This window comes from Lepus europaeus, chromosome 3 (assembly GCF_033115175.1).
Source record: "Lepus europaeus isolate LE1 chromosome 3, mLepTim1.pri, whole genome shotgun sequence".
NCBI lineage: Eukaryota > Metazoa > Chordata > Mammalia > Lagomorpha > Leporidae > Lepus > Lepus europaeus.
Window position 1 is genome coordinate 53,209,276 of NC_084829.1, and position 23,902 is coordinate 53,233,177.

At 43.3% G+C, this 23,902-nt stretch overlaps 1 protein-coding gene across 1 annotated transcript in view; it reads right to left on the reverse strand.

Annotated features, from left to right (window-relative positions):
• Positions 1 to 2,943: 2,943 nt before the first annotated feature.
• CILK1 (ciliogenesis associated kinase 1) overlaps positions 2,944 to 23,902 on the reverse strand; it is a 39,710-nt gene continuing 18,751 nt past the window's right edge. Inside the window, exons 5-13 of the mRNA XM_062186280.1 lie at positions 22,394 to 22,526; positions 20,063 to 20,234; positions 17,534 to 17,701; positions 14,455 to 14,775; positions 12,881 to 13,071; positions 12,597 to 12,745; positions 11,549 to 11,677; positions 7,401 to 7,523; positions 2,944 to 6,534 (exon numbers count right to left, since the gene is read on the reverse strand). Coding sequence (XP_062042264.1) covers positions 6,380 to 6,534; positions 7,401 to 7,523; positions 11,549 to 11,677; positions 12,597 to 12,745; positions 12,881 to 13,071; positions 14,455 to 14,775; positions 17,534 to 17,701; positions 20,063 to 20,234; positions 22,394 to 22,526 — 1,541 coding nt within the window. The 3' untranslated portion in view covers positions 2,944 to 6,379. The remainder of the gene's footprint in view (positions 6,535 to 7,400; positions 7,524 to 11,548; positions 11,678 to 12,596; positions 12,746 to 12,880; positions 13,072 to 14,454; positions 14,776 to 17,533; positions 17,702 to 20,062; positions 20,235 to 22,393; positions 22,527 to 23,902) is intronic.

Genomic DNA, 23,902 nt, shown 5'->3' on the forward strand with positions numbered 1-23,902 from the left:
TCGCTTCAATTTTCGCATATTTAGGGACACAGTGGCCTTTAATGCATGGAATAGATTTTACTTCAGTGAAAATTCCATTCTAGAGAGTCACCATAGTAAACAACTCGACCTACGTGTAAAAGTGGCAAGGATCCCGAGGTTTAAATACCGCGCGTCTGGCCGGTGTCTTTCGGATGTGAGGGCGATCTGGCTGCGACATCTGTCACCCCATTGATCGCCAGGGTTGATTCGGCTGATCTGGCTGGCTAGGCGGGTGTCCCCTTCCTCCCTCACCGCTCCATGTGCGTCCCTCCCGAAGCTGCGCGCTCGGTCGAAGAGGACGACCTTCCCCGCTAGAGGAGGACCGGTCTTCGGTCAAGGGTATACGAGTAGCTGCGCTCCCCTGCTAGAACCTCCAAACAAGCTCTCAAGGTCCATTTGTAGGAGAACGTAGGGTAGTCAAGCTTCCAAGACTCCAGACACATCCAAATGAGGCGCTGCACGTGGCAGTCTGCCTTTCTTTTGACAAGTTTCTCTTGACTTTTAAATATTTATTAATTTAATTATGTTTTGTACAACTAAAAATTCACACAAACTACGCATCATCAGATTTTATTATCAGTGTGGAGAACGAGATAGGTGTGAATTAAAAGTAGCATCAGGAGTTTGAAGATGGTTATTATCACATGATTTTTACATTTATTTAATTGTAGATTTAGCAACATACATTTCATGAGATTAGGTGGATTTTTCCTGTTTGTATATCATATTGAGTATGGAGTAAGCATTCAGAGAACACTTGCTGAATAAATGAATCAAGGAACCATCAAGGTGGAGGAAGACCCAGCAGGGGACATCAGTTGATTTGTTTTCATTCCCATGAACCATCCAACTGGATATGTGCACTAGACACTTTGAGTAAGCTAGTGATGGAAGAGAGGACTGACAGATCTGTTTGAAGTCAAAGCATGAGCTCACCCGGGCAAGTGTGTAGAGTAAGAAGAGAAGCAAGGCCAAAACAGCTGGGCACCCCAGGAGTCAGGAAAGCCACTTCCAAATAGGATTAACAGTACATGTCCAGTTTCATCCTTCTAATTGTAGCCCAACACACGATCACGCGTAGAAGCTGTGTTCTCCAACTTTGCTGAAAGCCATCACTGATCATGCTGTATTCATTTTTTTCCAACACATTTTTGTACAGGAGTTCACTCTAATTGTAATAATATCCATGTTGCTGATCAAGCATCTTATTTCCAGTTCCTTACTTTTAATTGATTTGCTGAATCATACCAAATTCTGACATTTTGCTATATTTTAACCTTCCAAAGTGACAATTTCTTATGTCCAATCTTTCTAAATAGGGGTAGCATTCACCTGAAAGAGTAACTAAGGTAGCTTAAGACTATTATCACACAGGCTTATGGAGAAATGAATGTCTTTTTGTAATGACATTGTCATTCTAGGAGGGTACGCTAAAGTCATTTCATTGCTTGGGAATCCCTGAAATCTTATTCTCATGGACCCCTGGAGTTATCTCAGTCCAGGACAGTCTGACAATATACCTGGTACACTTTCAGAGGTCCTGGGAATGCCTTTCTGTCAGCCTTAACCCTTCACCTGCCAGCTCCAAAGCATGTGAAGTTGCTGTAACAAAAAATCAAGTGTTTTAAGTATCAGTTTGAGAGGAACATTAAATGTAAATACTCCAAGCAAGAGAGAGTCGACTTACATTAAATCCAGTCTTGGTTATAAATGCCCAGGATCGGACCCTGTTCTAACTGTGTTTTCACATCAGGAAGGAAGTCTGGAGGGGCAGTGTGGTAGGGGTCTTCCAGGAACAACTACAACAAAGCCTGATGTGGCCTAATCAGTAACCATGTACCCAAGTGAAGCCCTAGAGCAACCCTGCAGCACTGGAGCATCCAATCAGAATGTATTTTATGTACGAGGACAAAGAAACTAAAGCTAAAACGAAAAACAACGGGAAACTAGCAAAGGTATATAAGGTAAAACTGTGGCTTTGTTCTTGGCTCAGCTTTTGGATGTGAGTTCGCTGAGCCTGAGACAGCAGGAATAAAGGCTGCTTTCTGCTAAAAGCCCATCCAGCTAGAGCAGGGAGGGCTGAATGTGCTAATAGAAAGCCAGAAAAATCCCAAGGTGACACAGTAAGGATAGCCATATTCTGATGGTGAGGGACACATTTAGGGATTTGCCAATGCAAGTATGATTGACAGATCATCTTGCTACAAAATCTTTTCAAAGCAGTCATTATATATTTTTAAAATTTTTATTAAAAAATATTGATGTATTTATTTGAAAGTCAGAGAGAAGGAGAGACAGAGAGATCTTCCATCCACTGGTTCACCCCTACCAGGTGATGGCAATGATCAGGGCAGAGCCAGGCCAAAGCCAGGAGCTTGCAAGCACCTGGGCCATCCTCTGCTGTTTTCTCAGGTGCATTAGCAGGGAGCTGGATAGGAAGTGGAGCAGTGGAGACACAAACCAGCGCCCATGTGGTGTCGATTTCACAGGCAGCGGCTTTACCTGCTACACCACAATGCCAGCCTGTCATATTATGTTTAGAAAATGAATTTCCTGTGGCATCCTGCATGTAGTTCATGCAGCTATGAGCTTCTTTTGAAGGAAAACGTACAAAGTAGGTATTAAGGAAGATGAAATCACCCACAAGAAATTGTTGTAACCTGCTTTTTAAATATCTCCGGTCCTGTAACTTGCTAAAAGCTGCATTTCAAAAACCCTCCACATTGCAGGGTATAACTTCTCCTAATACCGCTCCAAGTGTACATTTCCAGATACGTGCCAGTGACAATACACTAAGCATTAAGGATAATGTATAAAAGATCAAAGTTTGAAAAGAACTAACTAGCATACAAAAATTAGGAAACACAAAGTGTTAACTTTTGGCGGAAGAACATGAAAGCATAGAAAAACAGAACACTCAAATCAGTTTTTGGTAAAGTGTAATTTTATTTGGAGCAGGAGAATTTTCCTTACATAGAGTTAACATTTTTAAACACCTTAAGACAAACTATTCAAAAAGCATTGATTTCTGTAGTCTTGCTTAAGTGGTTTTCTGTTCTATCTTCTCATTATTACGAATATTTGCTCTATAAATGAAAATATTCTGTTACTCCATTGTACTCAAATCTGGTGACTCAACTGCTATCTGTTCTGAGATATCTGAGATCAGAAGAGTTTTTCAGGTCATTTTAAATTCACATTAGCACAATGTCAATAAGAAACCAATAATACCGATAATACCTCCAGTTTGTCTTTTTAAATGGTTCCCATGAGAAAATCTTTACAATAAATACATAAAAGTACAGTACATTTGGTTGGAAATTGTAAAAATAAAAATTAACCACATATATTAAACAAACAAGTTGCTACAGTATGCTTAAAATGATACAAAATTAGTATGTAAAACATTTTCTTAAAAACATATTGCTTTTGGTCATATGTTCAGCTGAGATGTACAGCCTGCATTCTTTTTTGTCCCTGTCCTAAATGGCACAAAAAAAAATGGCTTAATGGTAGGGAAAAGCTACTTCATGAGAAAACCTGATGCCCATGAACTCAAAGTACCTATAGTTATGTCAAAAAAAGGAAACAATTCTTATTTTGTTTGGTGTGGATTGCCTTGATTGTATTCAACTTTTGAAAACCATATGGTGTCACTTTATTAAATGTCTATAGTTCTTTATGCAAGAGATGTGACATTATTTGTAAATCAATGTTATTCCTACTAAAATCATTCAAGCATGAAACGGGTGAGGTCTTGGTAATTGATAGAATTGTACTGTAAAATGAACAATCAAGCCAAGAGTAGCTCCAATAAAAATACAGCCCTCACCCCACCTCCCGGGCTTGCTCTAAGGGAGGCACACCTGTACTCCCTAGCACACCACTTTCTGAACCTTTGGTTACAGAATGAGAGCCAGCTCTGTACCATTTCCTCACATCCCAGAAAGCTCTCACTGTAAATGAGGTATCATCATGGTAGGTACAGTTAACACTCTTCATTCCTGTTGGTGTCTTGCATGATGTTTTATTAATTATATAGCAACTAAAAGTATGCAAAACAAGCATTTTATTTGCACTTAACAAAAAATGGCCACTATTCCCTTCTACAGTATATATGTTGCATATACAACTTGTCCTCTTAACTCATTTTGTGGGAAAAAAAGAGTAGTTTATAGGATGTTGCTAGTCCTTTAGAACTGATTTATTTTTTACAGTCTCCTAGTTTTCTCAACTGTACATCAGCTTTGTGACTTTCACATGAACATGTGTTTGACTTCTCAAGGTAAGTTGTTTGTTAGTAAACAAAAGAAAGGGTAAAAAGAAAAAAAAAGTGTAGTATTTTAAAGTTGAGCTCTACAAAAGGATTACAAAATCAATTTTTCTGTGTGCAATAACTGGGTAACTAGATTTTTTCAATTTAAAAAATTGGAATGATCTTAACACAAACTAGAGTACAAAGAGTATTAACAACCCACTTGCTTCTCTAAGGGGTATGTATATACAATCTCAAACCAGCTTTCCGGAAAGCTGAGCAAGGTTGCAGATTAATTTATTTTTTATATATAATACAGAAAGAGAAAATAAATATTAACCTCATAGTAGAGGACTCATCTCTGAAAACATTTTCTGTTGCTTTAGATAACGAGTTGAAAATAGAATACAGAAATGAATTCAGCTTCAAGTTGTGCTTATATTTACACATTAAGAGTTGCTGCCAGCTTGTAGACAGGACACAATTACGTATCAAGTCCACATCCATTATGTGCTTTTCTCATGCTCCAAAAAGTCATAGTGCTTGGTCAAGTATATTTCTGAGCAGGATTCTCCAAAGTATAAATTACTCCCTGATTTTAGGTTAGAGTCCTTTGGAAGCCATGGTAATTTGTTCAGGCTGCAAAGTATTCTTAACCCACCAAAGCAATCATTTGCCAACTTATTAGGTTGAACCATAGGAAAGTGCCTATATTTATACATTTTTAATCTTTAAAAAGTGTACATTTCATGTGGTTGAACTTGTTGTATTCTAGAACTTGGACCCAAAAGAGTAGTTTGAACCCCGGGAGACTGTGAGTTGATACACTGCTGAGACCATGTCACGCTCACTGATGGTGACCATTCCTCTTGCCTGTAAGGTAACCATGAGTGGAGGCACATATGCCATACAGAGATGGATGAGAGTGGACCTTTCCTGTTTTTCTGTCTCCAAACTAGCTTTGTCATTTTCAAAAATCACTGTAAACATTGCTCTCAATGAATAGCCTCTGCCCAATAGAGTTCTCACTCTCAAAAGAAACTACACAAGGGTTAGGAGTTAGATGTGGCACGCTATGGTAACTGTGACTGCCATAAACCTTCCCTTACCCAGACTGTCCTGAGAATTCAGTTGAGACAGAAGATTATTCACTGGCTGCTTCGAGCCAGGCCTGGAGAACTGAGCCAAATGCAAGTTTCTATCTCAGTTATTATAATAAAAGTTTTTCGGTGGCTTTCAAATTTGTGTTTCTTTTGGCCATGTGTCGTAGCAGGGACATAACAGACTGTGTTAACCTTTATGTTGCGAATCTTTTGACATGGAAGCATCCCTCTTATGGATACTTATACGATTTTAAAAATGGGAGAAAATCGAATACGAAGGCATAGCATGATGAAGCTTGGTTTCATTTGGGTATCTGAAACTACATTAAAGGGTGTTGCACCAATTTCAAAAAAACATTTACTTAGAGTTCTTTCATCTGGAAATAAAAATAAAACAAAGTCGATTCTATAGTGGTACCTTCCGGACTGCACAGTGGCATCAAAAATTCAAATTAATGATATCTTAAGAAAAGCAGAGGGATGCTTTTCTAATGTCAATCCAGGAGAGTCTGAAGTACCTAATGAGCCACGTTTAAAATTTAACTACTTTCCAAATATCTCCACACAGAGTAAATAACCCTTTATCGCATAAACTGCACCCCTGTTGCAATACTGCATCAATATTATTACATTTGTCAAAATCTGTATAAAATATTATCTGGAACCCCAAAGGAAAGTCACTTAATCTTTAAAAAGTTCATTACAAAGTTGACTGTATAAAATGCTAAAACATAACCCATATATACAAAACGCTGCTGTATAAGAAAATAATGGGACCCAGTTTTAGAATAAAATAATTCTATACAAAAAAGGGTATTGCATCCAAATCAATATTTAAAAAAACTTTAAAAAAGAATATTGAAATGTCTCAGTTCAGAAGGGTAACTATAAAGAGTTGGTTTGCTTTTACACCAGCTGTGTGTTTCTGGCAGGTGGAACATGCACTGGCTAAGGGGAAGTGTCCCGTTTTCCCCTATGAAGGGCTTCGCTGCTGAGATGGTCATCGCCGAGATGCGTACTTGGAAGCCCAGTCTGTCCGGCCGTGCACTGGCTGGGCAGCCGGAGGCCGTGGTATCAACCCAGGGGTGCTTCTAGGCTGGGTGTGGAAGAAAGGTCGTCCAGGATGAGGTCTTACAGCCTTCAGGGAAGAATAACCTGCAATGAAAGAGAAAGAGGCAGCTGGCAGGGACCCGGGCTAGCAAAGGGCAGACGAATACATCTGGGTGTCAGAAGTGTCCCAAAATGAGAAATTTAAGAAGGAGCAATTTGCCATCTCCCCTCCCTCCATTAAGGACAATCCTAGAGCTACAGTTGTCAAGCCAAAAATACTGGTGTCATTTCTGGCCTCTCTGACTTTCTTGCCTCCCAATTATCATTTGCCAACTTGCTGGCTCGACTTTTCAAATACACTCAGAATCTGGCAACTTTTTGTCAATTCAACTCTTACCAAGCTAGCATCACTTTCTGTCTGGATAACTACAACCATCTCCTGACTGGTTTCCTTGCTTCCAATCTAGCACCTGCTCCTGTCTAGTGAAAAGCTGTGGCACGAGTTAGCCAGTGAAGATGGACATCAGCACCTCAACCCTCCACAGAACTCTGCAGTGGCTCCCACGTAGCTTCCAGGGCCTGCTGCAGGACCTCAGGTCACTAGCCTCTGCTTGCTATGCCCCCTCTCACTGACACCACTCCTGCACTCTGGCTCCCTTACTACTGCTTGAGTTTGCCAGGTTTGTCCTGTTTCAAACCTGTGCACTGAAGGATCCTGCATCTGGAACAGTTTAACCCACACAGCATAAAAACTGCAATCTGTACCCTACACTCCTTGCTTCCTGCCTGGTTGGTTTCTCTCCTTAGCACCTATGAGCAGAGCCACTATAGAGCGCAAATGCCCCAGGAGCAGGAAGTGCTGCCTTTCTCATTCATTGGTAGATTCCAGGTCTGTACCGCATCTGGCACCCAGCAGTTGCTCATTAACTATTTGTGGAATCAATTCATGAATTGTCTGAAACAGAACTTACCAGGGGCAGGGTCTGGGATAGGTGCCAGGTGTACCCTCTGCATAGAAGAACCAATTTCTTTTTTCAGAAAGGAAGGGATGTAGTTTCCAGTCAGTCCACTAGAACTTGTAGAGCCGGAACCAACTGATTTGCAAAAGCAGAAAGTCATTACTACAAAAACACATAGACATGGCACCAAAAGACAAAGTATGCAGAGGACACAGGACTGTTAAAGGATAGCCATGAAGAATAAAAGTAAGTTTTTGCTTTTAGGTTAAAAAATTATGATGATGAAAGAATATATTCTGAGCACAGTGTTCTACCTAGCTACATGGTCAGGACAGCTAGGAGGGCAAAGACAGTGCTGCTGCTCCTCTACATAGCAATCAAACAGCACCATTTGAGAAATTCTAAAAAGGAGAATTGCATGTTTTTATTTATTTTAAAAATAGATTTAGCCTGCTCTGCAATTGCTTTTTTCACTCCACGAATAGAAAATGGCCACCCTTCCATGTCAGTATATATATATTCTAAAATAAGGCTAAAACATACTTCATTCTCTTATTGATCAACACACAGATTATCTTAATTAATTAATTAATTATTTGACAGGCAGAGTGGACAGCGAGAGAGAGAGAGAGAGAGAGAGAGAGAGAAAGGTCTTCCTTTGCCGTTGGTTCACCCTCCAACGGCCGCTGCGGCCGGCGCACCACGCTGATCCGAAGGCAGGAGCCAGGTGCTTCTCCTGGTCTCCCATGGGGTGCAGGGCCCAAGCACTTGGGCCATCCTCCACTGCCTTCCCGGGCCACAGCTGAGAGCTGGCCTGGAAGAGGGGCAACAGGGACAGAATCGGGTGCCCAGACCAGGACTAGAACCTGGTGTGCCGGCGCCGCTAGGCGGAGGATTAGCCTGTTGAGCCACGGCGCTGGCCAGATTATCTTAATTATTTAGCTATTTCTTTTTGTTTTTATTTATTTGAAAGGCAGAGTTACAGAAACAGAGAGAGAGAGACAGGGAAAGAGAGAGACAGGGGAAAGAGAGAGATCTTCCATCTCCTGGTTGCAATAACCAGGGCTGGGCCAGGCCAAAGCAAGGAGTGTGAGATTCCATCCAGGTCTCCACATTGGTGGAAGGGGCCCAGGCTCTTGGGCTATCTTCTGCTGCCTTCTCAGGCACAGTAGGAGGGAGCTGGATCAGAAGTGGAGAAGCTGGGGCTAGAATCAACACTCAAATTCTTGACCTGCTGCATCACAACATCGGTCCCAATTCTTTAGCTATGACAAATAATTACATGGTAAATATTCCTGTTCATAATCAGAAAAAATTAATTGTTAATAAAAAATGCTAGAGACATTTACTTTGTGTGCCATTTCCATTCCAGAGTTCTTTAAAAAGGGCAAGGTCTGTCTGCATTCTGAGAGGCTAATGCAATGCCTTGCATACAGCAAGGAATCCGTTACTATTGGGTGTCCGAAGGAATAGCTATAATGCTTATTATTAAAGCTTAATACACACATGGCATAGTGAAGAATGCTATGATAGGCTGTTATACAAACAGAAGTTCTATCCACTGGGAAAAGAGTGAATAAGTAGAGTTGCTCTGTTTTCGTAACACAGAATGTTCTTGGCAATTGCTTAAGGCAGGGTGGGAAGATGGCCTGGAATGCGAGTGTGAGGGAGGAGTTATGTCTTTCAGCTAGAGGAACTTTGCATTTGTGCAAACTAAAGATAGGAAGAAAAATGGGAAGAGAATTTGAATGGGTAAGTCACAAAAGGGGGAAAAAAACATTGTAGACAATAAACCAAAGAAAAAATGATGACCCTCATCAGTAAACAGGCTATGCAAATGTAAACCACTACACACCCATCACGTTAGCACCATCTTAAGTCTTGGCGCTAATCAAGTGGCATCAAGGACACCATGCTGGACAGCAACTGAGCAATATATGCAACATCAAACATGAGCATAGCAATTAACTAACAGTTACGCTGCCAGTTACACCAGAGAAACCAATACATAGGCACAAGAACAGGGTTGAAGCAATGTTCATTTCAGCACGCTCTGTAAAAGCAAGATTTGTAAACAATTTTATGTTTCAGCAGGAAGAGAAGCAATAGATAATTTCCAGGAAGGTTAAACAAGAAATTATGATATAATATAGTTATATACACATGTGTGTGTGTATAGCTGCTACATACAGATTTACTAAAATGAGTGGTTACCCACAATTATTATGCTCATCTGAGGGTGAAGTAGGCAGGCATACGGGCTAAAATTGATTAGGTTTGTGAGCTGGAAGACCCCACGCCTTCGCCACGCCCCTGTGTGACCTCATGCCCTTACCTGGCCACACCTGAGCACCCATCAGCCAATAAGATTAATGAACCACTCCCCTTTGAGAGTGGATTAAAAGCCTGGGTCAGGGTGTGCTTGGGCCCTTTCCTCCATTTCCCTCAACCTGGCCTCTTGCCAGTAGGGGGCTAGCTGTAGCCCTATGCCTCCAGGGCGTGTGGCCTTGGGGCCACCAGCCCTAGGCTTCCTGGCCTAGATGCTCCTCCTTGTGGCCGGTTCCTGGTACTCAGATTTATGAACTCAGATTTACCCCTCTCTCTTAGATAAAGCTCTCACTCTCCTATACATCTTTCGCACTAAATAAAAGCTTAAAACGTACCATGCTGCCTCGTTTATTTATGCCGGTATTTAGAATTCTTCTCTAAATATTAGGCAAGAACCCACTTGGGCTTATTAATATTGGGGATTTATTAATAAGCATATGGTAATATTGCATGGCACCTCAAATTTCAATAACATATGTGGCACCACAGACTCGACTTCTGGTGAACTTTAAGGGGCCACATTTTCATACATTCTTTAGGGGTGTTTCAAAAAGTCTGTAGAAAAGTGGAATGGAAAGAAAAGTTCATTTTGGTACAAAAAGTTTTGAAATCCATGTGAGTGGTCTCTGAAAAGCTTAAGAAAAACATATCTTCTGAAAAAAAATCTATGCATGGATCTCAAAAATCTTAGCACCAAAATAACCTTATCTTTTTAATCCCATCTTCCATAAACTTTTTGAAGTACTCTTGTATAAATTTTAAAACATGCAAAGCTGTGCTAGGAATTTCACACCTACTTTAAAACAGTGCACAGGAATAAAAAAATACCCAAATCAGGCCAGGGCAGGGAAGATGGAGGGGAGAGGGGGAAGGAAAGGCTTAGACACTGGCTTCCTGTGTGCCTTCAAGGCTTGACTTCTTCAATTGGGTTGTGGGTACACACAGGCTGTTGATCTCTTTCTCTGTATTCCTTAACAAATGCAAACAACGGAAGGATGAAGGCAGGGAGAAGTGAAGCTGGGTGAGGTGCAAGGGGAAGGAATGGGCTGCCTGTGGGAGGCAAACAGTGAGTCAGCCTGCAGGAATAGCAACTCCTTCCCTTACTTAACAAAGGAGCTACCTTCTAGACAGGAGGGATTTCAAAGGCCAAGTCCCCAGATGGACAGGACTAGCTGGAGTGAGGCAGACAGGGTATTAGGAGTAGAAACTAAACAACTTCACCATAATACTGATGCTGAGGCTCTGAGCTCGCCTGCTGTTAAAGCCCTGCTCGTCCGAAACTGAGAGGGTACTGCGCTCTTCAGCTCAGAGGCACCACCTGTGGGGATGCTGTGAGAATCCATCCTCTATGACTAAGACAGGTCCTGAGGAACACTGGAGGTACTTTGGGAACCTTGGGTGGTTGGTTTGCCAAGTGTGTGGTGTGAATTAGGATGTGTGACTTCCCCCAGTGCGTAATAAAATCCTTATTGAAACCAACACAGTCTCGGTGCCATCACTGCACTCGCGACACGGGGCCCTTCTCCACATGGCTCACGGCAGAGCAGGGCCTCTGAAGTCAGGCTTCGCAAGAGTCTGTAAAGTTATTTCTGCTTGTCCCTCGAGCCAGCTACCAATCTGCCTTATTCCTCAATGATTCCTGAGGGCAGGGCCCTGTGGGAGCTGGCCGGGACCCCAGAGCCCGCTGCCTAGAGAGAGGCAGACAGAGCAGGAAAGCAGGCCTGAGTCTGCGCACGAGAGAGGCCCTAGTGGTTGCACAGCTTGTCTCCCATCTGGCAGTGCAGCCAAAGGACTGGCTTTCTGTCTTTCAGGAGCTGATGAGCATTCCTCACCTGAATTTATTTTGCTGATGACCGATACTGCCCCTGAAGACTTTCCGGACAAACCAGAACTAGACCATGGATTTGATGGAATGAAGTCCTTGCCTGGGTTTGGCAGGATGCCATTTCTTATATTGATTCCTATAGAGAAGAAGGGGTTTTAAAATGTAAATCACGATGGATAAATGGATAAAGAAACTGTGGTACATATACACAGTAGAATATTGTTCAGCACTAAAAAAAAAAGGGGGTGGGGAATGAACCCAGACGATATTATGCTAAATGAAATAAGCCAGACACATAAAGAAAAATATTGCATGATTTCATTTATGTGTTGAATTTTTGTTTTTTCAAATATACAGAGAGGGAACAACACAGTGGTTACCAGGGTAAGTTGGGCAGGGAAGGTGAGGAAGAATGGAGAGATGTGGGTAAGAAGATACAAGGCAGCGGGTGTGAAGGACAAGTAATGAGGTCTAAAGTACAATATGAACACCACAGGTAACACAACTACACCGTGTATGGGATTCATACTCAGTGAGTAGACTTAGTGTTCTTGTCACAAAAACAAAAACAGCAAGGCCACGATGTGAGATGAAGGAGATGTTCATTTGCTTTGCTATAGTAATCATTCTACTATCTACATGTATCCACATGCATAAGGTATCATGTTATATACCTTAAGTATACACAAAAAGCTATTTAAAATGCCTTTAAATTTTATTTGAAATGCACTTAAGATGTAAAACTTGCATTTAATCTTATACCAGACTTTAGAGATAAAATAAATGCAGAATCCAATCTGTTCAAAACTTTCCATGGCTCTCTTTTTCCCTCTCTGTTACCCTGCCTTTCAAATAAATATAACAAATTATTATTTTTTAAATAAAGTGATAAAAATGTGGGCAGAGACTTCAGCAGGTATTTTTACAGTGGACCCATTAATTCCAACGAGAAGCCCTCGCATATGTCTTTCAAAATAGAATCTGTGTGAACCTGTGACTACAATGACAACATTTCCCATCACTGACCCCAGAACAGGCAAGCCCTTGTATATTACCAGGCAAGTATCGAGAGTGCTTCAAGTAGTGCTGCTTGGCGGCTGATCTCAGGGTGGGGGTGTCTCGCCTCTGATATGAAGTCTGGGTAGGGGCACTGTTTCCTGTACCCATGGGCTCAGATGGCTTCAGGTCCAAAACACTCTCAAATCTGAATCAAGAGATCAAGAGGGTGTGACTTAGGTCAGCAAGCATGCGTCGGAGAGAAAGAGAAATAGACAGATGGACACTGCATCATCTGATAGGTACAGAGGCAGTCATTTACAGCCACCAGCCATGCACTTGCCTGCAGAGAGTGTCATCGCTCTGTCTCTTCTTGTTTTTCACATCAATCCTGGTGAGGGATGGGCTGAAGTCCAAGTCGTCCAGGTCAGCCCAGTCATCAGAATCTTTCGTTGATCTAGAAATGAGACCCCATCTCCTCCTACTCTTTGGCTTCATCTCTCCATTTTTGTGTTCTAGGCCAGCTGGAAGTTTCTGTATCAACAAGAGGAGGAGAGGAGCAACACTTGGGATTAACAGACCCCATCCATGGACAATCCCCTTTCCCAGCATCCTCTGTTATGGAAAGGAGGCTCCTAGGGCATAACATTCCCCACATGCAGGCTGTCTCCAAGTGCAATCATGGAAATCATATCCCCAGACATCTGGATCTCTCCTGTCCTGCCCCAACTGCATTGCTTCTCATCCACGGAGGCTACTAAGTTGCATAAAACAAGGATTTGAACAAGGGGATTTAATATACTTCTGACATACTAGGAAGCTGACTGCATTCTCATTTGAGAGTCACCCCGGAAAGTTAGAGATTTACGCTATTATGCATAGAGATCCAAGAGAGCATGGCTGAGGTGCCCGCCATCCTGCTCTGCTCCAGGAAATTCTAAAGAATGCCTTCTTTGCCTTCTCAGTAGACCTGGAGCTATCTCTAATTACAGAATTTTCTTACAACAGGACAAATTTCCAAACACACCATTCCTAAATCACGGATTTGGGGTGAAGTCTGGAGATACCACTCTTAGGGTGCCTCACATGGTGCTGGCTGGGAGCCAGCCCCCCGTGAATGTTACTTGACAGAAAAGAACTCCTTTTGCTCAAAGGTGTTATAAAGTCACACTCTTCAGACAGCATCACAAAGCTAAGGATAACTAGAATCACTTATCAGGATATCAGTTGAATGAATTTAACACTTAACTGTATTCTTCTGAAAACCAGCTCAAAGGGAAAGATGTGGCTCAGTGAGCACCCAGCGTTAATCTGAGTGCCAGTCACAAATATTAGGGTGGCGCTTTATGATTTTTCATGAGCATCATGATCGACCCTTGAATGGCGGCAAGCCATGCTTCGCGATCTGCCTCTGACAGATGGGCAACCTGAGCCAAAGGGATTCATAGTAACAATGACTAACTCTTATTGGAGGGCTAACTGGGTACCAGGTCTAATTCTGAGTCCTTTTCAAGTCTTAACAGTCCTCAAAACAATCCCATCGGGTGGAAGCTGGGACCACCCCTATTTTACAGAAGAGGGAATGGGGAGCAGAGGAAGCCAGGCAACTTGCACAGGGTCTTGGGGCTGTGAAATAGCAGAGCTGAGATTTGTGACCCTGGACATCTGCTTGCAGAGTGCAGGTCTCAATCACTACCTGACAACTGCTCCCAAGAGCAGCACTGTGACCAAGAGGCAGAGCCAGAGCTTGAATCTGAATCTTTACCTGCTGGGCCAAGAATCCTCTCATCATCCCATGTTCTTGCAAAGATAAATATATTATAGTTAGATCAGCAAAGCGAAGATTTCTCACAGTAAGTGGGGTCAGAAGAGGAAGAAGCCAGACACAAGGCTCCCTGGAGAACCCTGGCTGCTTACCGACTGAGGATTCTTGGTGTGCAGGGATGGCAAGAGCAAGGGGCTGGGCTTGTCCTCCTGAAGATGGCTCGGGGGATCTGTCCTGGAGGCCTCTGCTTTGTAGGGGTAGGTGAGATGCTGAGGGGCCTGGCTGGTGGGATGTGGTCGTGAAGAAATCCGTGGGTGAGGCTTGGTTGGGGGCTGGGCAGGAGGGACAGGCTTTATGTGAGGAGCAGGGCCTGCTTTTTCCAAGAGGTCTTTCTGTGGTTTTCCTGGATCCTGAACACTCTGTAGGGTGCCGCCCCGTGGGTGCCCAATAAGGAAGTAAGGGTATCGAAGGGCCTGGAATGACAAATCAGACCGCGGGAGAAGTCAGGCCAGGGCTGAGAACACGGTCATGATCGCTGGGTTACATTCCCTGTGACCAGTTTCCTACAGTTTCTCAGGCCAGCATTCTGCATCTGTAACACCCCTTGTCATCTTCCTTTTCTAAGATACCCTAAAATTTACTTACTGGATGCAACACTTAAAATTACTTGCTAGGGCCAGCGCTGTGGCGCAGCGGGTTAACGCTCTGGCCTGAAGTGCCAGCATCCCATATGGGCACCAGTTCTAGTTTTGGCTGCTCCACTTCCGATCCAGCTCTCTACTAAGGCCTGGGAAAGCAGTAGAAGATGGCCCAAGTCCTTGGGCCCCTGCACCCACGTGGGAGACTGGGAAGAAGCTCCTGGCTCCTGGCTTCGGATTGGCACAGCTCTGGACGTTGCGGCCAATTGGGGAGTGAACCATTGGATGGAAGACCTCTCTCTCTCTCTCTCTCTCTCTGCCTCTCCTCTCAGTGTAACAATGACTTTCAAATAAATAAATAAATCTTTTAAAAAAATTACTTGGCTAAAGTAGCCAGTTATACTGTTGTTACCTTTGCTACTTCTGAATAGCATTGTGGATCAGTGTCAATCCAGGTTTTTCGACTTACTTGCTACATGTCTTAAACATGGTATTTCACCCTAATTTGTTTCCTAATTCTACAGAGAGAAGAAAATAACACAGAACCAGAGTCAACTCTAAAATTCCTGGAGGACTCAGGAGAATAGAGGACAAAACAAGTGGGTATACACGCTATAACTCCACAAGTGCTAAGAGCGTAATGCATGCAAAAGTTAAGCTTTCCCCTTCAAGATTGCAGCTCTCAAGGAAATAACGTCAGTACTTTGCTGCATAGCCAGAGGCTAAATCTTACAAGTGCTGCAGTTTACAATTCTTTTTGATATATCCCGTGGATTCTGCTGTCTTTTTGAATGGAAGCCACTGAATGTAACATGATCTTTCTTAATGAACCTGGGACCCAGTTAACAAACGTCCCTAATGATTATATAATGATTAAATAAGGGTGGACAAAGAAGCAAACAATGCGGAGACTTGGGTAGAGGCCATGGATTCTGGCATCTGACTTGAAGAGTTTTTTCTGTAGTCTCATTTTTAAAATGTCAGACGATTTGGAGGTATTCTTAGGTTTTCTGGCACTGTGCTTCAAAGTACATATTTCTCTTGATTCCTTGTTAAAGAATCTTTTTCACTTCTGTGCGCATCCTTTAAAGAACTGGGTTCATCAGAAAACATCCTCTCAGCCCTGAAACCATTCGTGAATTCCACCAGCCCTGGTGCATTTTGTGAGCTCTCAAACCCCATGAAGCCATCCAGACTTTTAGAGCACTGAATTCTAGCTTTTTTTTCTTGGAGATTTTGCAAGACTGCTTTTCTACACACTTTAAATTAGTCCCCCAACTATCATAAGTCCTAACATTACATTGGCGCCTTGTTTAAATGTCCTCACCACCTCCTCTCAGCCAAATCTCTCCTCTGATTAGAACTGGTCACTCATTTGATCTTCTGAGTAGTGGAACTGTCAAAGAGACAAGTTGACAAGGGTCCAGATACACGTAATACAAAGGGGGCCTTGCGGGAAGCAGGTGAGTGCTGGAGCTCACGGCGCAACTAGTCCACTTTGGGGTGCATTTCATAATCTAACTCAAAGTGGCCTAGGAGAGGGTGAGTAAGAAAACAGGGAAACTGAAGTTGTAAGATCCACCATCTGTGTGTTAGACTTTGCACTGTCTGTACTGTTTACCGAATAAGCAATTAGGGCTAATCCCTTAAGCTTTTTGAGATTCAGTTTTCTCACTTACAGAAGTAAAAACAATAATGCTTATCTCATAGAGTTTTATTAGGTTCGGGTCACATAAGATATACTAAAGCATTTTCAAGAGGCAAAGTGCTATAAAATACTAGTTACAGTCATTGTTCTAGCTTTACCACACCTATCAGTCTCTCTGTTATCTGTGAAAATGAGTGTGTTGGATTTCACAAGTTATGAAGCTGTTTTTCAACAGCCAGTACTGGCTTATAAACAACTGCAATCTTTTTTGTTGTTGTTGTTGTTTTTTGACTCGCAGAGTGGACAGTGAGAGAGACAGACAGAGAGAAAGGTCTTCCTTTGCTGTTGGTTCACCCTCCAATGGCCGCCGCGGCCGGCGCATCTCGCTGATCTGAAGCCAGGAGCCAGGTGCTTCTCCTGGTCTCCCAAGCGGGTACAGGGCCCAAGCACTTGGGCCATCCTCCACTGCCTTCCCGGGCCATAGCAAAGAGCTGGCCTGGAAGAGGGGCAACCAGGATAGAATCCGGTGCCCCGACCAGGACTAGAACCCGGTGTGCCAGCGCCGCAAGGCGGAGGATTAGCCTGTTAAGCCACGGTGCCGGCCAACAACTGCAATCTTAATTCATAGAGAACTCACGAGTATTTGATAACCTTATCCAAACACAGATACATAAACCTGTTTTCATTTCTACACATGTGGTGATATATCATATGAATTATATGCCAATTTTCAAAGCATTGATGTTATATAAACCTTTGCTACTTTAAGTTCCAAACTATTTTAAGTTCTTATCACTAATGGTATACCATATAAGATATATCAATACTAATTTTCATCTAGAACACTAAATAAAATTTTTCCTACATGATTTCTAGAGATTATTGAGAATTAAACATGAACTCCATAAGAGAGGCATCAAACAGAATAAGAAAACAGAAGAAAACCTGACTAGCTGTTGGTCGTTTCTTGGGATCCCATTGGAGCATGTCTCTCAGGAGCTGAATTGCTTCGCTGCTAGCATTTGGGATCAGGGTCTTTAAGTTATTGGGGACACACTGGGGCCAGCGGAAGTTCATAGCACTTGAAAGTTGGTAGCCTTCAGGCCAGTCAGTCTGAAAAAAGGAAAACACAAAAAGTCTTGTTTAGCTAATTGCTATGACCTGAGTTTGGGTTCCAGCACGTGTGCTCCTGATGGAAGGGCAGCCATATTCCGAACCTGTCTATAATCACTACTGTGGCTGTGTAGGTGAGGAGACACAGAGACATATTAATGAAAAGACTGCAAAGAACAGGAAATCTGGGGAATAGTGGAAAGGACCAGACTTTCAATCAACTTGTTTTATAACCTTCACCTAAAATAGTCCATCTCTAGTGATTTTAACTCTGAACAAAATTAGTATTTGCTCAACTGCATTTCATGAGTCAGAGTTCTAGAAATTGCTAATAAGATTTTTTTGAGGGGCAGACTAAATATGATACCTTATTCCTGAGTCAAATAGAATTTGTGAAGCCCTACATCCTTTACTTATGTTACTTTATGCTCAACTTGAAGATTCAAAAATGAGGCAGGAGATAGCTAAGGGCTAACCTGGGAAGCAGAGAAAAGCAAATACTAAAGTCTTTTTTAGTTTGTCCCTTTCTCTCCATCTCTGCCTCCTTTATCCAAGACCAAGACACTGAGGGAGGAGACAAAAAAGGGCTAATTGGGGAAGCTGAGAAAAAGAAACTGCCAACTTGGAAACCCTTCGCCTATACGCTGTAGAGATATGATAACAGCCAGGGGACCCCTACACCAGGGGTCTTCACAGCCACACTAAGGGCTCCTCACCCTTGTACACATGTAACATTTCTCACATTTGGGACCTCGAGTCTCAGCCTCAATATGAGCTTTGATTCTTGGCCTGCTTCTACTCTTTAGGAAGTGTACTTTCTTTTCCTATAATAAACTTTCTAGGTATACTTACTGTCTCTGTGAGCTTCATTCAATTCATTGGTCCTTGCCTTCCTACTCTCCACTCCCACAGCAAAAACCCACATGCTGAGAAGACCATGGCAGCTGTTTCTCTCAGTCTCAAGCTTTCTGCTTTTTCTTGCATCATATCTATGGGACACTGAATGTAGGGGTGAATGATGGAAAATCTTGAACAAATCTTCAAGATTCCTTCTACTTGTAACACCCCTATTTTATAAACTACATCCTGAAGTAGTTGTTTCCCTTCCCTTTTCAAAAGCCAAGTGGCAATAAGTAAAGCTTATATCACTCATCTACTTAGTTACTGAGCGTCTACTATAAGCTTAGTGCTGTTGGATATTAAAAAACAATCCAATGAAAATCCTGTCCTTAAGCATAGTACCTTCTTTAAAGAAGATAACAAGACATTTATGAAAAAAACATAATCATGTAGACTAAAAAGTGACAAAGGCCACAAGACGTACAGATACACACGTGAGGGTCTCATTTGTATCAGCAACAGGGCTGGGATCTGGGAAAACAAACACAAGACAAATTCTTGCTCGGAGTGAACCTGTGGTCCAGGAAACAGATATATCCACAGATAATTCTATTAATAACACAGAACACAGCTGAAGATAACAAGGAAAGTGGAGAAGTGGTGAGGCAGGAGATCACTGAGGGCCTTGGAGGGGCAGCAGGATTTGTCCAGGGGAGAGCACAGAGGCGGGGCAGTTCCAGGGCTCACAGCCCAAGGGTGTGCAGGCAGGCACCATGTGGGGAATAGGGATGAGAGTTAACCACTATTTTTAGGGAGGGAGGACAGTACCAGAGCTGTTCATTGGGAGGATGACTCCGGCTGCAGACCAAAAGCTAAGCTGAAAGGAAGAATGGAAGACAGGAAGATGAAGATACTCTTAACACAGGCAGGCTGGTCATGGTCCCACTTGTAATGGCAGCATTTAACTTCAAAGAATGAGTAGCATGTGTCAGATACCACAGTGATATTCATTAGAACGTCCTGACCAACTGGTTGGTTAAAGGGAAGGAGGATTGACGAAAAGAGAGAAGGCAAAGCTAAAGCCCAGCCCCAAGCCTGGGACTCTGGGGTTACGATGGGACCAGAGCCAGAAATGGGGAATGGAAGAAGGACTCAGTTCGAGGTGACGGTGAGGGAGTCGGGAGTAACTCCCTTACGTACTTGTACATATGTGGATTGGACGGCATTAAAAGGAGGGAGGTGAGAGCACAGATTGCATTTAGGAGACCTGAGATATGAGTTGTGGCCAAGAGAACAGAGATGCTCTGCAGGGAGGTGCAATGAAGAGGAGAGGAAAACAGAGGGAGCCAGGACAGACAGCATACTTAAGAGCAGAAGGAGGAAGAGAGGCAGGCACATCTGGGGACCTGACCAAGGCTGAAGGAAAGATTCCACAATAAGCAGATGCTCAACAGGGCTGGACCACAAGCAGCACAAGAAGCTGCCGGCATCGGTCCACAGGCCTTTGTTCTGCATCATTACCTTTTTCGGTGTCCCCAGGACTTGGCAAATTTTGAATATCGTGTCAATCTCACTGGCACCAGGGAAGAGCGGCCTGAGGGTGTACACCTCTGCCATGATGCAGCCCACGGCCCAGACATCAATAGGGGAGCTGTAGTTGGTGGATCTCAGGAGTACTTCTGGGGCCCTGTACCTGGAGGGACAGAGGTTAACCACGAGCTACTGATTCCACTGGTCAGAAATCAAATTAAGCAACAACGCAGGCTCTGAGTTTCTATATTTCTGTGTTTTCTCCAGTTTACTGTGGTGCATGGACTTGTGATGACTCTGAAGCTGTTGTGGCCTGCTGAAGAGCAATGCTTCTAGAGGCGGGCATTTGGTACAGTGCTTAGGTCAGTGTTTGGGACGCCCCCAATCCCACATCAGAATGCCTGGGTTGCAGTCCGACCTCCTCTGCTTCCAATTCAGCTTCCAGCCAAGTATGCACCTTGGGAGGCAGCAGGTGTGCTGGCTCAACTATCTGGGTCTCTGCCACCCACATAGGAGACCTGGATGTAGTGCTGGGCTCCTGGCTCAGCCCAGCCCAGCCCTATCAGCCACAAGTACTTAGAGAATGAACCAGAAGATGGAAGATTGATCTCTATCTATCTCTATCTTTCAAATAAAATGAAAATAAAAAAGAAAAGTAATGGTTATTTATTTCATAGTATTTTCTTTTCAATTTTTAAAGGACTTAGTGTACACTTTTTTAAAAAAATTATTTATTTTTATTTATTTGAAAGGAACAGAGAGAGAGCGCACCACACAAAGAGGTCAGCCTTATGGCACCGTGAGTTAAGCCACTGCTTACAACACCAGCATCCTGTATCAGGGTACCTGTTTCAGTCTTGGCTACTTCACTTCTGAGCCAGCTCCCTGCAGATGTGCCTGGGAAGGTAGCAAAGAATGGCTCAAGTGCCTATGCCTCCTGCCACTCATTGAGAGACCTAGATTGAGTTCCATGCTTCTGGTTGTGGTCTGGCCCAGCCCCAGCCATTTGGGTGGTGAACCAGCAGATAAGAAATTTCTTTCTCTGTCTCTCCCTCTCTCTGTGTCACTCTGATTCTCAAATAAGTAAACATTAAAACACACACACACACACAGGGAGAGAGAAAGAGAGAGAGAGAGAGAGAATGAATCTCATCTACTGGTTCACAACAGGTGGGCCTGGGCCAGGCTGAAGCCAGGAGCCTAGGACTCATCTGGGTCTCTCATGTGAATGGCAGGGACCCAAGTACTTGACCCATCACCTGCTGCCCCACAGGGAGGAAGCCAGAAATTGGGAGCAGAGCTGGAACTTGAACTCAGGCACTGCAATACTAAATGCAGCCATCCTAAGTGGTTTATTCATGGCTGTGCCGGGTATTTGCCCCTTATAACATTTTCTACTGAGCACTTCTCTACAGGAGTCTCATCTACAGCATCTTTGAGAAACAGAGAATGAGAGTTAGGAGGAAAGAGAAGGGATGGGGAAGGGCAAGAGAAAGAAGACACAAAATGTGTGTAAAATACTTCCTTGGTCATGGCAAATTGCTTAAACCAAATTCGTAGGATCTGAAAGTTTTAACTAGGGCTGGTGCTATGGTATAGTAGGTTAAGCTTCTGCCTGCAGTGCTATATGGGCGACGGTTTGAGTCCCAGCCATTCCACTTCTGATCCAGTTCCCTGCTGATGGCCTGAATGCTTGGGCCCCTGCACCCACGTGGGAGACCTGGATGAAGCTCCCGGTTCCTGGTTTCGGATTGGTCCAGCTCTGGCCATTACGGCCATTTGGGGGAGTGAACCAGCAGATGGAAACCTCTCTTTGTGTCTCTCCTTCTCTCTGTCTGTAACTCTGCCTCTCAAATAAATAAATCTTAAAAAAGTTTTAACTACAGCAATTAGTTGAATGTGGTTCATTAATTGTGACAAAAATACTAACATGAAATGTTAATGGGGAAAAGGGGTAAGAGATATATGGGAATTCTTTGTATTGTTACCTCACAATTTTTCTCTTGTAAACTTAAAACTATTCTGAAATAAATAAAATACTTTAAAAAACAATAGCAATTACAAGGTTTTCAAATAGATCATTAGAGAAATTTTATATAACTCTCTTGGGAAACTGTTCCCAGAAAGAACTATGTACAAAATCTTATTTGTAACTTGTTATAATTTAAAATTACTTACAAGCTTTTAACCTTGCACAGTGTTGACATACCTACAGATATGTGTTTCAGATTGCTCTATTCTCTGAGTGAAAAGTTAATGGCTGTGACTTTGTATCTTTTTAGACAAGTACAACTAAATAGTTTGGAGAAAAACAGTATTCACCATCTGGTAGATACATAGTCCGTGTATGGAGGTCTGGATCGGATTTCTCGGGCCAGCCCAAAGTCTGCAATTTTCACAAGTTCTGGTCCCATGCAGAGTAGGTTCTCAGGCTTTAAGTCCCGATGGAAGAAGCCTGCAGAGACAGCAGAGAAAGAATCAAATGCACATTTGTTTCTGCCTTACTCTTCGAGGCTGTATTGCTCTCTTCCTAATGACCATAATTTATTTATTTTATTTTATTTTATTTTATTTATTTATTTATTTTTGACAGGCAGAGTGGATAGTGAGAGAGAGAAACAGAGAGAAAGGTCTTCCTTTTTGCCGTTGGTTCACCCTCCAATGGCCGCTGAGGTCACCGCATCGTGCTGATCCGAAGCCAAGAGCCAGGTGCTTCTCCTGGTCTCCCATGCAGGTGCAGGACCCAAGGACTTGGGCCATCCTCCACTGCCTTCCCGGGCCATAGCAGAGAGCTGGCATGGAAGAGGGGCAACCAGGATAGAATCCAGTACCCCAACCGGGACTAGAATCCGGTGTGCCGGCACCGCAAGGCGGAGGATTAGCCTGTTAAGCCATGGCGCCAGCCATTTTATTTTATTTTTACAGGCAGAATGGACAGTGAGATAGAGAGAGACAGAGAGAAAGGTCTTCCTTTACCAAGTTGGTTCACCCTCCAATGGCCACTGCGGCTGGCACATTGCACTGATCCAAAGCCAGGAGCCAGGTGCTTCTCCTGGTCTCCCATGCGGGTGCAGGGCCCAAGCACTTGGGCCATCCTCCACTGCACTCCCTGGCCACAGCAGAGAGCTGGACTGGAAGAGGGGCAACCCGGACAGAATCCAGTGCCCCAACCGGGACTAGAACCCGGTATGCCGGCGCCGCAGCCGGAGGATTAGCCTGTTGAACCGCGGTGCCAGCCATAACAACCATAATTTAAAGAGCAGTCTGGCGTGAAACCAAAGACTGCCTCCATCCCACAGATAACATACAGTACCTTGGACTTCTCACTGGGCTGCTTCCCTTTTCAAAAGCATTCCAAAACTGATCTTTATAATTTTTTTTTTTTACAAGAGAGAAATACTTCCTTTAAAATATCAAAACCCAAGGCAGGAGTTTGGCAAAGTGGTAAAGACACCATTTGAGATGCCCCTAACTCATTATCAGAGTGTCTAGAGTTAAATCCCAGCCCCTCTTCCAATACCACTGCCTACTAATGTGCACCCTGTGAGGCAGCAGATGATGGTTCGAGTAGCTGGGCCCCTGCCACTCAGATGGGAGACCTGGCTTGAATTCTGGGCTCCTGGCTTTGATCTGGTCCAGCCCCAGCTGAAACAGGCATCTGGAGAGTGAGCAAACCAGCACATGGGAGCTCTCTCTCTCTCTTTCTCTCTCTTCGTCTCTCCCTCTCTATTTCTCTCTACCTTTCAAATAAAATGAACAGTAATTCAATTAAAATCAATGTTCAGTTAGGGGCTGCGATAACTTTGCAAAAATAGTTTTTTAAGGGGAAAA